Genomic DNA, 16,093 nt, shown 5'->3' with positions numbered 1-16,093 from the left:
AATGCTCGTAAAACATGGTTCATTTCATTTCGTACACAAAAAGTACGTTCTGTACACAAAACGTCCCTTTTGTACACACACAAAAAATATTTTGTACACAAAATTAAAGATTTTGTACACAAAATTGATTATTTTGTACACAAAAGGTCTGTTTTGTACACAAACAAAAATATTTTGTACACAAACATAACTGATTTTGTACACGGAAACCGTAACAACGTACACAGAAAACACTATTCGTACACAAAATCTTGTTAAGCTTCTAGCAATTTTTTGAATTAGCTTTACGCGATCTCAGCACATAAGTTATCAAGTGTGACAAAACAAAGAAGCTTTATCACAATGAGAGTTCTCAATTGGCTGTGTTTTTTGATTTTGAGAGATTTTTTTATTATAAACATAAATTGCATTGAGCAGCACTTTCATTCCTAGAAGTTAATAATTAACAGAACAACGGCACCAAAAAGAAGAGGTAATACAGTTAGAGAAGAGAACGTGTAATTTGTGTCTGTAGTCTTTCAAAAGTATATTTGCTTAATTCAATCTTTTGTCATTGGACTACATCTTGTTTCGTACACTGTCTTTACTGTAGGATGATGTATTTTCTTTGTGCGGGGGCTCCGCCCCCAAACCCCCGCGCCTGCGGCGAGCTTTTCTTTACGCCCTGCAGGCTGCCGTACGTCTGCCCCAAACCCCGCTAGGGGCTCCGCCCCTTACACCCCGCAAGGGGGGCTGTACCCCCTTGACCCCCCACTGCGGGGGCTGCCGCCCCTCGACCCCGCTTTTTTTTTTTTTTTTATATTCCACGGCCTGCGGCGCTGCTACATAAATAAATAATTTTTACCAATTACTTTCTCATCTCAAACAGCTCATTATTAAAACACGCTAACGTCGCTGAATCAATATATTCTTATATCTCTCAAAATCATCAAATTTATGTACAAAATGATATTTCTATGTGTACAAAATTATACTTCTTTGTGTACAACACGAACTTACTGTGTACAAAATGAACTTTTTGTGTCCAAATTGATCATTTTTGTGTACAAAATAAGCATTTTGGTGTACAAAATAATCATTTTTGTGTACAAAATCATGGTTTAATAATAAACAATAAACTTTTTGTGTACAAAATGTAAGTTTTGTGTACAAAACTGACTTTTTGTGTACAAAAAGAAATAAACCGTAAAACATCAGGAAAGGTTCAAAAACGTTTAAAAACTATGAATATGCAAAGAAAAAATTTTTGTGAATTTTTTGTGAATTTTAGGGAATTAATTCCCAAATATTAGGCTCTGATACAAACAGTGACAGCTTATTTGGAACCGCCCAAAAGGTGGGACCTAGTAATTATATACTAATATAATCTCCAGCAGCGGACACACAAACTAATTTTTTTGACCAGACCTGTTACTCGATAGATTATTTGTTGACACAGTGTACTTTTCATCTTTCCCTGTGTTTGATAACATTGTTCTATCAATAGCAGGATATGGTGCGAATAATTGCAAAAAAACACGTTCGTAATAACATTATATATCGGTATGTACTTGCATAGGCGAGAACCTGATTTGGGCATTGCTTACACCTTAGATTTTCGAGAATAAAAGAAAGCATTGAAATATCGCTCTCATGCTTTTGCTCATGTAAATAAAACCTTGCCAGGAACAAATTATCGTTTAGTCTAATCGATTCTATCGATAACATACAACATAATCCAATAACAGCGTCCTTTCAACAATTTTTATTTTAAGCGCCTTTTGCCAGCCAGTCCGACCCTGCTATTAATGATAACAACGGACATATTAGGCGGTACGAAAACGTCCAACGTTGGTTATACGATTTCTACTTTTTTAAATTCAAAATGGGAACAAAGTGTGATAAGACAATCAAACCAACTACAGAACAATAACTAAGAAATGAACTGAATTCTGATTCATTTAAGAAATCGCTAAACTCATAATATGAGATAAGGAAGGGAACACAGTGATCGTGAACGGTTTTTTGCGATTGTGAATATAAAAGAAACATTCGAGATTAGGCGCTTTAGGACAAAGTATATCAACACTGAAGGTAAAAGCTCAGTACAAAATACATCAATCATTTGTATACTAAACAAAACGATTTAAAATCTGAATTTGCTTCTATAGTAAATGTACCTGGCTTTGTTACCGCAGACCCAACCAAAGTATTAGATTAGATACGGGTAAGGGTAAGGATAAGGGTCCAGGTAGCTCAATCGGTAGAGCATTGGATCATAACGTATGGATCCCGGGTTCGTTTCCCGGAGTAAACTTGCTCATACGGTTTTTCCTAATCAAAGTGTGATTAGTTACTGCCAGGGCCTATTATTTGGGAATCGATTTTGGGAATATTTGGGAATATTTTAGAATATTTGAGAATATTTGGGAATTTTGGGAATATTTGGGAATTTTGGGAATATTTGAGAATATTTGGAAATTTTGGGAATATTTGGGAATTTTGGGAAAATTTGGGAATTTTGGGAATATTTGGGAATTTTAGGAATATTTAGGAATTAATTCCAAAAAATTGATCCTTTTTCTGCCAAAATGTTAGGTTTCTCTTTTTGTATTGTTATCAACCAGGCTTTATGAATCGTGTCTAAATGCCACTGACATTTAATGACATCCATCAGAAGTTTATTTTAGAGGGTATTCTTTTGAATTTCGACTGACCGAAATCACCCCCATTTTTTTCGGAACTTTCTTATATGTAGTGGTAGTATATAAGAAAGTCCCGGAAAAAATAGCGCTGATTTCGGTCAGTCGAAATTCAAAAGAAAGCTAAGAGTAGCTGTTCACGAGTGACTTAGGAATATCCAGCGACATTACAGCAGGTATTTTCTATCGTCTACACTTCTTCAATCTTATACTTCACAAATATTCCCAAAAATTCCCAAAAATTCCCAAATATTCCCAAAAATTCCCAAAAATTCCCAAAAATTCCCAAATGTTCCCAAATGTTCCAAAAAATTTCCAAATATTCTCAAATATTTCCAAAATCGATAACCAAATTATAAGCCATGAACGCCATCTATTCGCGAAGCAGCAAAGCGGATTTATATCGGAAGACTTGAAGAAGAGAATACGATAGAAAATAATTGCCGTTATACGGACTCATCTCTACTGGATCATCTTTTTTTCTAGAATCACGGCCGACTAAAACCAGATTAATTTATCAGAAATCAATTTAGGGACTTAGATGGCAAGGTTTTTGAAGTCAAAGCAAAAATTTGGAACCTCGGACGTAATGTGCTTGACGTGATTAGGTAATGTCAATGCATATTCATTATGAACAAAGTGTTATTTTCATTGCACTTAACACTTAAATCTTTTGGGGTTCCTCCATCGGCTTAAAACAGGTCATTTTGTGTATTAAAAAGTTTTTAAGGATAATATCCACTGATCGATCGATCAAATATCTAATAAAGGGTAGTTCCTAAGTGAAAAGACGTCTGCAGACGACTTCTTCAATTCAGTTCAATATTTGGGAATATTTGGGAATATTTGTGAATTTTGGGAATTAATTCCCAAATAATAGGCCCTGATTCACACTCATACCAGATTTCAAGTCGAAATGTTTCTCTCGACGTAAGGATAATAAGACTTACGTTTCACAGTGGTTCGGATTCCACTTTAATCAGTAGGTTCAATTAGACGAAAAAAGGGGCACGCACAACAGGCCCAACGGAGGCTTAGGTGCAGATATTCGTCTCACCCCATACAATCTAATCTAACCAAAGTATAGAAAAACTCAATAGGAATTGGTCGTGTTAATTCATTTTCATCATTTTCCAGTGGCGACATCTGTTCATTTTTTGTAGTGAAGATGTGGTTCAATATATATAATTAAGCTACATTTTTCTAGTGGCGCCATGCTTGTTTCATTGATTAATACGGTTTGATGACAAAACCGATTGCGTAAAAATGCCTCATCCACACGCTTTATGAGGAAATAGACGTAGAGGAATTCGGTCATCGTGGTGTAAGTTGTTTGGAAACTCTGGCAGATCAGAGGACCACAATGTACGAAGGTATCCAGTCTATGATAACTTCTTACGTTTGACAGTACATCTATACAATAGTTCGTTGTCAAATATCGGTTCAAAAATAGTACATTTCGACGTTTTTTGCGCTTGAAAACTGAAATGAGAAGCAACCACAACACCACCATCAAAGAAATCACTATACAGCGTTTTCAACAACAAAGCACGCACACTTTATTTGAGAGCATATGAAATGCACAGTTGTTTGGATACGAACATTTGCTTTAATTCGACTATGAAACCGTACAGTCATATTGGCTGTACGAAGTAAGAATCGTAAGTGATTACAAGAATACAAACTATTACTAAATAGGTAACAAATGGTATAACAAATCGTATAACACATTGAAATTAATTGCGGCTTGCCAACTTTCGGCACCCTGGACTTACTTTTTAGTCGAGGAATGCCTCCAAATAAATTTCTAAAAATCCAAAAGAGAATTCTAGATTTTTAGAAATTTATTTGGAGGCATTCCACGACTATTTAAGTAAAGTCCAGGGTGCCGAAAGTTGACAAGCCGCAATTATTTTGAATGTGATAATGAATTAACATGCAGTGATGTCAGTTCTAAACTCCAACACACTTGATCACGGCCGAAAAAATATATATGAAAATCCATTTTCGGCCTGCTTTCTTGGCCTCTTTTTGCAGTCCAGAAAAATTGATCTTTTCGATCATAGTTTGCATGTCGAAATCATTCGAATTTTCCGGTACACGTCGTAAGCTTGTCCTCCTCGGCTTCGCCTCGTTAGGGCGAGCCTACGACTAATACCGAATTGACTTTTCATCACTGTGAGGAAACGTACTATACGATGCGAAAGCGACAGTTCGTCTGTTTTTTTGAATGAAATATGGGCGGGTTGCCGTAACAGAATTATTTGACATCTATTTTTTGCTTGTTTTGCGCTTAGGCGCACAACGAATCATCCTCAATAATAATAGTATATTACTATTCAAGGGAAGGAATTTGATATTTCGTATCCAGATGAGTAAAAGTGTCCGAGGGCTTTAGCCCGATAATAATAATAAATATTATGCACGCATGACATACGTGTGTATGGTGTATATTCTCTTTATCGCATAAGCGAAAACGAGACAACAAGATAGGCGAATGACACAATTGACAATTTACAGAAGTATAAGTTGATTATATTACCTAGGTGAGTAATTGTTAGGGGAATCACCCCGCGTGTGCGATAAAATGAATTTCTTTATGGCCAAAACGTAAACTCAAAATTTCCATCTCAATCAATTGTAAAATAAAACGTCGCTGCGTCTCATCTCTGACTTCAGTTTTGAAAACACATCGAAAGTGATAACAACAGCACAATTTTCATTCCAATTAAATTGCTGGCGCTGGGTGTTCCGTTTAAATTTTAATTCAAATTTTTATCAACAATGAAAGTAATTACGCACACAGTTTTGCTTATCGCATTGCACTTGACCGTCGCGAAAATATTTGACGAGTGTGAATTTGCTAACGAGCTGTACGACAGACACCAAATTCCAAGGGAGGACATCTACAAGCATTTCTGCATTGCCAGCTCTTTACACACGGCTAAAAACGGTGAGAACGGCTATAAAGGGATCTACGCCATTGGCAGCAAATGGTGGTGCGGAAAGGATGCACCTGGTGGCGGTTGCAACGTAAAATGCTCGGAATTGCTGGATGACGACATCGCCGACGATGTCACGTGTGCCAATTTAATTTTGTCGCAGCAGGGCCTCACCGGATGGGGGAAAAGTGAAAAGGCATGCCAACGTTACGAACAGAAAGCTGAAGAATGCCTAGGTCCCATTGAGATGCTGATTGGATTGATGGGGAATGAGTCGGATATTTCGACTACGATTGCTGCACCAACGACAACTGTAATGACAACGATCATGCCGACAACAACAGAAAATCAAAGTCAGAATTATTCGAGCGAGGATCATCATGTCACCGATTTTCAGAGTTCCCCACATCAAACGTTAAACGCTTCATCTGTTCAATGTTCGTGTGCAACGCAAAACATTTTGTTAACGATTATTGTTGTAGCATTGGTGTTTGCAATTGCTGCCGTTTTGTTCAAGTATCGCAACTTAAAACAAATCGCAGTGTTTGTGCAAAATAAGGAATACGAAGAACATTTAATATCGTGAAATAGGGTAGATGTTATTGCTGTGTTGGCGTTCTGGGCGACGATTCTCGAATTTTCGTAACTTAAGGAATTCTTAAAGTTGCGAACAGAATTTTACGATCAAAAAGTCACGAAAATCTTAAACATTCAATTCTCAAACATTTTCGTAAGTTTAAAAGGAAATGAATTGCGGGATGTACTAAAATGAATTTTACGAGAATAAAATATGATTAAAGATAGCGCAGTGTGATTTGAATTTGGCAAATTAGATCAATCACGCTAAATTTCGATATATCTTTTGTGGCTGTGTATTAGATCGGTTAAATTTGGATCAATTGTGGTAGCTTCATATATTCGAGGTGATCAGATGATAGGTTCTAGAATTTGATATTAGGTCTTGGAACTCTTGCAGACAACAAATTCTCGAAATTTCCACTTACTTTTGATAGAAATTACACAAGGTGTACGGAATGTATGAGAATATGTTCACAATGGGAGCTCACAGGAGTTAATCTAGTTTTGGTTAATGCTTCCAAGGCAAAATATTTATTATTCATATATTTTGTACGTTCTTGGAGTGGTAAATAATTTGAAAATCTCACCAGATGGTCCCCGGCTGGCCCACAAGTGCGTACGGTAGAGTAAACTGTACAAGTACGTACAGGGAGCACTACACAGTTTCTTTTGCAACGAATCGCTTTCTCCCTCGAAGTAAGTTTGGATTGTTTACATTACAAAGGGTGTGCGTTTGTGGAACTGCTGACGAATCCATCTGAAACGCAAGTGAAATTTAAGAGTGATATAGTGAAATCTTCGAACAATTTGTATGGAGGACAAATTAAACGTATCTGGATTTTTGACGAGTATGGTACCCATCGAATCATCTCGCCTCTCTCTCGGAATTGTCGTTTTCGTGCTAGAGCTGTTTGAAAAATCGGTGGTATTCAGATGGAATTTTTTTCATCCTGATTATCTCGGGTAACAAGGGGTCGACTTCCTGCGATTTCGAAAAAAAGCAGTTTTTCCACACAAAAATATTTTTTAGGGGAGAGAGATAGATGATTAACTTTGACAGTTTTAACTGAACAAAAAACAATTACTGTACGCTCCCTAAATGTAAGAAAATTTTAGAACGAAAGTGAGTTGTTGAACGGCTAAATGAAACTTATCATTATTCTTCTCTTGCAGGGCCTATTATTTGGGAATTAATTCCCAAAATTCACAAAATTCCCAAATATTCCCAAATATTGAACTGAATTGAAGAAGTCGTCTGCAGACGTCTTTTCACTCAGGAACTACCCTTTAGATATTTGATCGATCGATCAGTGAACCCCAAAAGATTTAAGTGTTAAGTGCAATGAAAATAACACTTTGTTCATAATGAATATGCATTGACATTGCACTAATCACGTCAAGCACATTACGTCCGAGGTTCCAAATTTTTGCTTTGACTTCAAAAACCTTGCCATCTAAGTCCCTAAATTGATTTCTGATAAATTAATCTGGTTTTAGTCGGCCGTGATTCTAGAAAAAAAGATGATCCAGTAGAGATGAGTCCGTATAACGGCAATTCTTTTCTATCGTATTCTCTCTTCTTCAAGTCTTCCGATATAAATACGCTTTGCTGCTTCGCGAATAGATGTCGTTCATGGCTTATAATTTGGTTATCGATTTTGGAAATATTTGAGAATATTTGGGAATTTTTGGGAATTTTTGGGAATTTTTGGGAATATTTGTTAAGTATAAGATTGAAGAAGTGTAGACGATAGAAAATACCTGCTGTAATGTCGCTGGATATTCCTAAGTCACTCGTGAACAGCTACTCTTAGCTTTCTTTTGAATTTCGACTGACCGAAATCAGCGCGAGTGACTTTCAAATGGCTAATCTACAAAATGCTAAACCGGTTGCATCTTTACCAATCTATTCGTATCTCCCAACACCTCCCAACATCTCAACACATCTCCATGTATCTTCGTCACACGTCTATAGACATCTCCTTATATCTTCAAACATGTCTGCTCATCTCAATACGTCTAAGATGAATAAAGCATGTGTAAAGGTGTATGTAGATGTCTAAACCGGTTGCATCTTCACCAATCTATTCATATCTCCCAACATCTCAACACATCTCCATGTATCTTCGTCACACATCTACAGACATCTCCTTATATCTTCAACATGTCTTCATCTCAATACGTCTAAGATGAATAAAGCATGTGTATGAAGATGTCTAAAGGTTTATGAAGATGTGTAAAGGTGAATGAAGATGTGTAAAGGTGAATGAAGATGTGTAAAGGTGAATGGAGATCAAAATATAATGAACGATGATTGATGCTTGATGACCATAGACCAAAACAACAATTGACAACATTTCTTTAGTGGTAGTTACTCAACGTTTAGAGATGAATTTAAATGGGAAAATTCAAAGATGGCGTGCTGCGTAGAAAGAAAAATATAGAAGAGTTTTAAGTCATTTGATACACATTCAAATGGCTTAATGAGATACGACTTCAAATTAAAATCGGTTGAATCTTTTTTACTCTTAAATCTATGTAGATCTTTCCCCGTCTCCAAACATCCCCACATATCTTGCCTCATCTGAATATATCTCCATCTTCAGACATTTTTAAAAATGTACCTACTTCACATCCCTTGACATCTCCATATATCAAATTGCATCTAAGATGTGTGGAGATGTGCAAAGATGAATGGAGATAAAAATAAAATGTACGATGGGTTCTTCGCATTTATTAATTTTTGCGAGAAACATTGTTTTATACTGATTCAGAAGACGACTTACAAAATGCGCGAGAATTATATTCATTGATCCGTCTCACATGTTCACAAATATCACTAATATCAGAAATATCGAAATGAACTTACCAGTTCCATTTTATCTCTTCATTATTGGAAACATTTTTAGCCGACAAAGGAAATTCGCGAAAATTATTTTACACTGACTTTTACATATGACAATTTGAGTTTGAGTTACTATGTGTTTCTATAATATCTAGAAAAACCGGAAAAAGATTTTTATATCAAACAAATACAATGATTTAATTATTAGTTAAATTCAGGGTAAAATTTTTAAGACTAAAGATACAATTAAAATCACTAAGAAAAAAATCAAGAAAACGAAGAGGAATTAAATTATTGAGAAGAAAGAGTAAAAATATTAGAACGGAGGGCAAATTATTGAAAGGAGGAGCCCGTCATCAAATTAAAAATACTGAGTGCTCTTAAGTATGCCTTCGGCTTCAGATATTCGGGTGGATTGACACACTCTGAATCCACAATGAATTTCAAATCCGATAGCTCTCCACAACGGGTAATGTGTTGTGCCAATCCGTCGGTGGGGAAAATGAACGATGGTAGGTATTTCGAACGTTTAGTGAATTTCACCCACGAAAATCTGACCCCGGCTTTTTGCCAATCATTCACAACTGTTGGAGATCCACCAACTGCTGGTACATCATCTGCCTCGGACTCGTCAGACGATTCGTTGTGTGGTGGTAGTAGGTTCTGTACACCTGTATTAGAGAACACGTTAAGGACTTCTTCCAACCAAGAGGAAAAGAACAAATTACCATGCGCATTCAATTGGGCAATGTCAGATGTATCACCGTCATATGTATTGCCGTCAGATGTATCGCCGTCAGATGTATCGCCGTCAGATGTATCGCCACCAGATGTATCGTCGTCAGCCGGCACATCTTGATTTAACGGAACTTCATTAAAAAACATGGAATTGTGAGGTTTCTTTACGACGCGATGGCGTGGCATAAAACTGAAGAGATATTGCAGTTTGAAGTAAAATATCACTTTTCAGGGCATATCTCTGAACCGACTTGACCAAATTTCCTCATCTTCGAATTTGCTATTACAAAACGTGGATTTTTTATTTGGATTCGTTTTACTCAAGTTATCGTGATGACGGACAGAACGAAAATTTTTTTATTGCTGATTTGTCATCTCTAGGCAAACACAAAATATTATCCCTTACTCAGAGACCCCAGTTCGACGTGTTACAAACGTAAGAGTACTTTTTACGGGTCTAAAAACCGAAAGAATTAGGGAGGAAAATATACTATCCTTTAAAAGCACGATGTATCTCTGTCTATATTTAACGCTTTTACCGTCATAAAGAAAAAAATGCAAACCTTTTTATAGAAACGCGGAAAGCAAAATTATAGAGTCTCGGCTAAATGAACTCACTATACGCGAGAAGGCATTACTTTAGTTCTTACATTTTAATGAGAGTAGTGAGGGGTCTCACAGACGAAATTTTACTAGTACCATAGAGAGTTGGGCTAGAGCTGTTTGCAACTGTTTTAAAAGGAGTGAGGGCGTAGCAAAACAAAAAAATTACCATCAGATGAACAGCCAGTGTCTGGACTCAATTTTACATCGCATACCGATTCATCGCCGGATACTTGATCATTCTCCGGTCCAGATACATGTTGGTTCAATGAACCTATTTCAGAGAACAGGGACTTGTGAGGGCAAATATTTCATTGTAATAAAAACAAAGAAATTACCACCAGATGTACAACCAGCGTCTGGACTCAATTCTAAGTTTTCGTCGCATACCGATTCATCGCCGGATACTTGATCATTCTCCGGTCCAGATACATGTTGGTTCAATGAACCTATTTCAGAGAACAGGGACTTGTGAGGGCAAATATTTCATTGTAATAAAAACAAAGAAATTACCACCAGATGTACAACCAGCGTCTGGACTCAATTCTAAGTTTTCGTCGCATACCGATTCATCGCCGGATACTTGATCATTCTCCGGTCCAGATACATGTTGGTTCAATGAACCTATTTCAGAGAACAGGGACTTGTGAGGGCAAATATTTCATTGTAATAAAAACAAAGAAATTACCACCAGATGTACAACCAGCGTCTGGACTCAATTCTAAGTTTTCGTCGCATACCGATTCATCGCCGGATACTTCATCATTCTCTGAGCCAGATACATGTTGGTTCAATGGAACTGTTTCAGAAAACAAGGAATTGTGAGGACAAATATGATAACCGTTGTTTCGTATGTGTGTTTTCATGTTATGTTGCAATTTTACTAATCAAACAAGAGTTAGTGGCAATTGGACGAACTTTCTTGATCTTATACTTCTTATTAAAAACTGGTTGAAAAACGACAACGCGCTTGTACAGAGATGTTAGAAAATCATTGTCAAGTGACGACTTGACTGACTACAGGTTTAATGCAATTAGTAATTTTAACATCTTTCACCGTATCTGTATTGCACACTATACACACTTTACTCATTAGCACAGGAAACTCTTAAACATTTCGAGAACCGAATTCGCATCATTTTCGTTCGTAGTAAAATAAAATTTACCTTCGGCAGAAGAGCTTGGAACGGGCAATTTGACGTCATTGGAACCGAGGTTTTTATTTTTCGTCGACGATATATCATAGTCCGGCGGATTAGTATCGTTGATTCGTTCATCTAACGCCTGATGCGCTTCTATAATTCACGATGAAATTAGATTACTTTACTACGAAAGGGTCGTAAGATTTTTACCGTCAGCGTGTTTCTGATTTAAATGTCGCCGAAAATTGGTCATGTTCCAAGTATACCCACAGACATTAACCTTGGATTTGTAAATTTGCGGCGAGACGAATTTCATGCAGAAAGGGCATTGCTGTCCTCCTTTTGCTTGGTTTACTATGCAATATTTTCCTATAGATTTCGCGTTCTATGTGGATTGTATCAAAAACAATTAAAAGATGTTCAATGTGAATTCGAAGGAAACGTGAAGCACGATCTTACTTTTTTGAAAAATGCTTTCGTGCAATCCTTAAAAGCATCCCCTGTTTTTTCTTTCAGTTCCGATAGCATTTCTTGATCCTTAAGGGATTAGCCATATTCAATGTAAAATATTTTAAATAAAGCGTTTACTCACAGACAACAGGCTTTTGACAAGTTTGAGTTTCGCTGGAAGATACTTATTGCGTTTCTGTTCGAAGTAAAGTTTGAATTTAAGTTATATGACCAAAGGACACAATTTTTGTTTAGAAAATTTTGTTAAATCCACTACACTTCTACAACAAAGATCGTATCGCACGTTTTATTTAAAGTTTTGCGTTCAATCATAGAATATCAATAGGTATAAAACGTAGAGATAAATTGAAATCTACATAAACTATAGAGATTGAGTAATTGAAAATGTAAGATTCGTATGCCGGAGTTTAAGAGTACCTTTTTTGCCGGTTGGCTTTTCGAGTCATCATCATTTGAGTTCTCAAGTTTTATTTTTTTCGCAGGCTGAGAATTTGACTTTTCTCTCTGAGAATTTTTGGACGATGATGCATCAGCCTGCAGGATGAAACAAATTTGAGGGCAAAAAATTGAAAATATCGAAGTACAGGTACTCAATTATATTATGACTATGGGATTGTAGGATGCATTACTTTTAGATCCTACACACTTCCCACATTCAATTGAACCAACGAATTCAATTTCATTTTTGATTTTGTCGATTGGCACCATTGACATACAAGTGGTTAGTTCTCATTATCTGCTTGTGGTGGCACCATATACTTTGCGTGTCCAAGCAGTTAAAGAAGTACTAGGTAGCGTCAATCAAAATTCTGAAAGAACAGGTTAGATCGCATCTGATTTGATCGCAAAGGCAGTAAGCAATTTAGAAGGTTTTTTTGTGCACTATATGTATGTTACATGCTACATGCGTCGAAAACGGTACTTTTCATGTTTCACGCACTAATTTCGACTTCCAAAGCATGCAAAAACCACTCGGGATAAAAAGATGAAATGTCTCGTTTTCGCGTGTTCCCAAGTCATGTAAAATACTAATGCTTTTCTGATCTTTCAAACATGAGAAGGAAATTCGTGTGAAATGGGAGAAATGTAAAACGCTAATGAAATACATGTAGAATGAATGGAACGAATTACATGAAGAAAACCAACAAAACCGTTAAAAACGTGTTGAGTTTAAATTGGACAAAAGAGTAAAATTCTAATCATAAGATATTGTGCAACAAAATGACGATCGGCTGTACCTCCACCGTTTTTGATATTAGCCTTCTTGGTACATGACGTATGCAAGATTCTTTTCATAACATTTTCATTGTTCATTTGTCAACAGATTGTGAAGTGACATTTGTTCAGTTATTTTTAAGCTTTTCGTGATATTGTAAAAACTTCAGGTGATTTCATTAACTTTGGGAACACGGGTTCCCCAATTCAAATGAATGATAGATCGTTATATTCATCTTTGAATTCTGGAGAAGTCGCATCTTTAATTTTTTCGATTAATTTTGTTTGTTTTCGGTGCAAAGCGTTCAAAAGTGAAGGCTTGTCAGAGGGTCCCGTGAACAGTTTTTCAGCAATAACTCAAGAAATAATTATTGTAAATCATTGTTACGCTGTACTAATGTCGGTCTTGGGAAGACGTAGTACAGGTGGAGTGTTTGCACTGGTTGGTGCAAGTACATCCACAAGTGTTATGACAAAATCAGTTTTTTGGACCTAATAACGTTTTACCGTTTTATTTATTTTTATTGGCAACCGAAAAAAAGGCTGCTCACCAAATATATAGTGTTCAGAGAGTCCACCTTCTCTGCAAAATTGATGTTCCAAGAAACTGACTGTGTAGTGTTGTAGCTTCTCTCACCCACTATTGTTCGACATATATAACATCCCAGTACTTCTGTGTTGCAAGCCTACAAAACCTGCGAGTCTTCGGAAAAAGGTTGCAGTAAAGTTGAAAATTTTAACTTTCTTTCTAGGGGCTCTACTACTGGAACAACGTCTGGAAGTGCAGTCATTTTTATCTACTTTTTTCCTTTTTCCGAAGACTTGCAGTTTCTGTAGGCTTGCCACACAGAAGACCTGGGATCTTATATATGTGAAACGATAGTGGGTGAGGCAGGCTAGAACACGACACAGTCAGTCCCATGAAACATCAATTTTGCAGAGAAGGCGAACATTATATTTTTGGTCATAAATCTTGTGGATGTACTTGCACCAACCAGTGCATACACTCCACCTGTAGTAGGTCTTCCCAAGACCGACATTAGTACAGCGTAACAATGATTTACAATAATTATTTCTTGAGTTATTGCTGAAAAACTGTTCACGGGACCCTCTGACAAGCCTTCACTTTTGAACGCTTTGCGAAAACAAACAAAATTAATCGAAAAAATTAAAGATGCGACTTCTCCAGAATTCAAAGATGAATATAACGATCCATCATTCATTTGAATTGGGGAACCCGTGTTCCCAAAGTTAATGAAATCACCTGAAGTTTTTACAATATCACGAAAAGCTTAAAAATAACTGAACAAATGTCACTTCACAATCTGTTGACAAATGAACAATGAAAATGTTATGAAAAGAATCTTGCATACGTCATGTACCAAGAAGGCTAATATCAAAAACGGTGGAGGTACAGCCGATCGTCATTTTGTTGCACAATATCTTATGATTAGAATTTTACTCTTTTGTCCAATTTAAACTCAACACGTTTTTAACGGTTTTGTTGGTTTTCTTCATGTAATTCGTTCCATTCATTCTACATGTATTTCATTAGCGTTTTACATTTCTCCCATTTCACACGAATTTCCTTCTCATGTTTGAAAGATCAGAAAAGCATTAGTATTTTACATGACTTGGGAACACGCGAAAACGAGACATTTCATCTTTTTATCCCGAGTGGTTTTTGCATGCTTTGGAAGTCGAAATTAGTGCGTGAAACATGAAAAGTACCGTTTTCGACGCATGTAGCATGTAACATACATATAGTGCACAAAAAAACCTTCTAAATTGCTTACTGCCTTTGCGATCAAATCAGATGCGATCTAACCTGTTCTTTCAGAATTTTGATTGACGCTACCTAGTACTTCTTTAACTGCTTGGACACGCAAAGTATATGGTGCCACCACAAGCAGATAATGAGAACTAACCACTTGTATGTCAATGGTGCCAATCGACAAAATCAAAAATGAAATTGAATTCGTTGGTTCAATTGAATGTGGGAAGTGTGTAGGATGTAAAAGTAATGAATCCCACAACCGTAGTCATAATATAATTGGGTAACTGTAGAACAAACAACTGAAATGAACAGAGCTTTCAAAACGGATTTGACATTACCTTCGATCCCTTCGATTTACGTTTAACAATAGCTGTCGGATCGGGATCGTTTTTCGGCTTACGGACCTCTTCAGTGGCATCGGATTTGAATAGTTTCTACGAATATTTGATTTTTGGTATAAAAAAACCGAAGCCGGAGATAGGATCCACAATGTCATTAAAAATTTACCTTAATTCCTGCAGTTAACTTCCACTGATCGCCGAGTTTAGGTGCAAGTTGCTTAATTTGTTCATCTGAAAGCTCTTTCAATTGATCCATGTCAATCGCGTTATCTAAAATTAGACATCGCGTTCATTTTAAGTTAAAAGGCTTTCGCTCTGTGTATGCACACCTAAAATTTCTTTTATTGCATCTGGACGGAGTCCCCATTCGGTCAATATTTGCTCCATTTCGATTTATTAGTTTTTTAAATTCAGAACTGAGAATAAAGCGACTGCACTCGCGGATATTTTTTTCGTATGATTTCAAACTTCAGTTTGCTTGAGCTACTTAGGTTGTACAATAACTATTTGGAGGAGGATACGTTGTTTAGACAATTCGTATATGGTCTCAAGAGAAGGCTGTTTTGTGTTGTCCAATTTAGTGTTCAAACTTTTTACTTGCATGCGAAAAATGTACTCGTTAAACACTTCCGAACACTTAAACAGCCGCGGCTATCCGGTTGGAACAAATTGTCTTGCTCAATTGAAGAGAAATGAGTTTCGTGAAATTTATGTGTATTTATCGATAGTAACAAGAAGAGAACAGACCAATTATTGCCA

The 16,093-nt window shown here is 36.6% G+C and overlaps 1 protein-coding gene across 1 annotated transcript; it reads left to right on the top strand.

Moving 5' to 3' along the window:
- The first annotated feature begins 5,360 nt into the window (after positions 1-5,360).
- Positions 5,361-6,308, top strand: LOC119085528 (lysozyme C-like). Its single transcript, XM_037195944.1, has one exon. The coding sequence runs from the start codon at positions 5,466-5,468 to the stop codon at positions 6,207-6,209; it is 744 nt and encodes a 247-aa protein (XP_037051839.1). The 5' UTR covers positions 5,361-5,465; the 3' UTR covers positions 6,210-6,308.
- Positions 6,309-16,093: the final 9,785 nt, after the last annotated feature.

Source organism: Bradysia coprophila, unplaced genomic scaffold (assembly GCF_014529535.1).
Source record: "Bradysia coprophila strain Holo2 unplaced genomic scaffold, BU_Bcop_v1 contig_94, whole genome shotgun sequence".
Lineage (NCBI taxonomy): Eukaryota > Metazoa > Arthropoda > Insecta > Diptera > Sciaridae > Bradysia > Bradysia coprophila.
The sequence above is the reverse complement of the archived record's forward strand: the minus strand, read 5'-3'. Positions and strand labels throughout refer to the sequence as shown.

Coding starts and splice junctions, on each gene's coding strand:
- LOC119085528 (XM_037195944.1), top strand. CDS start 5,466: ATGAAAGTAATTACGCACACAGTTTTGCTTATCGCATTGCACTTGACC.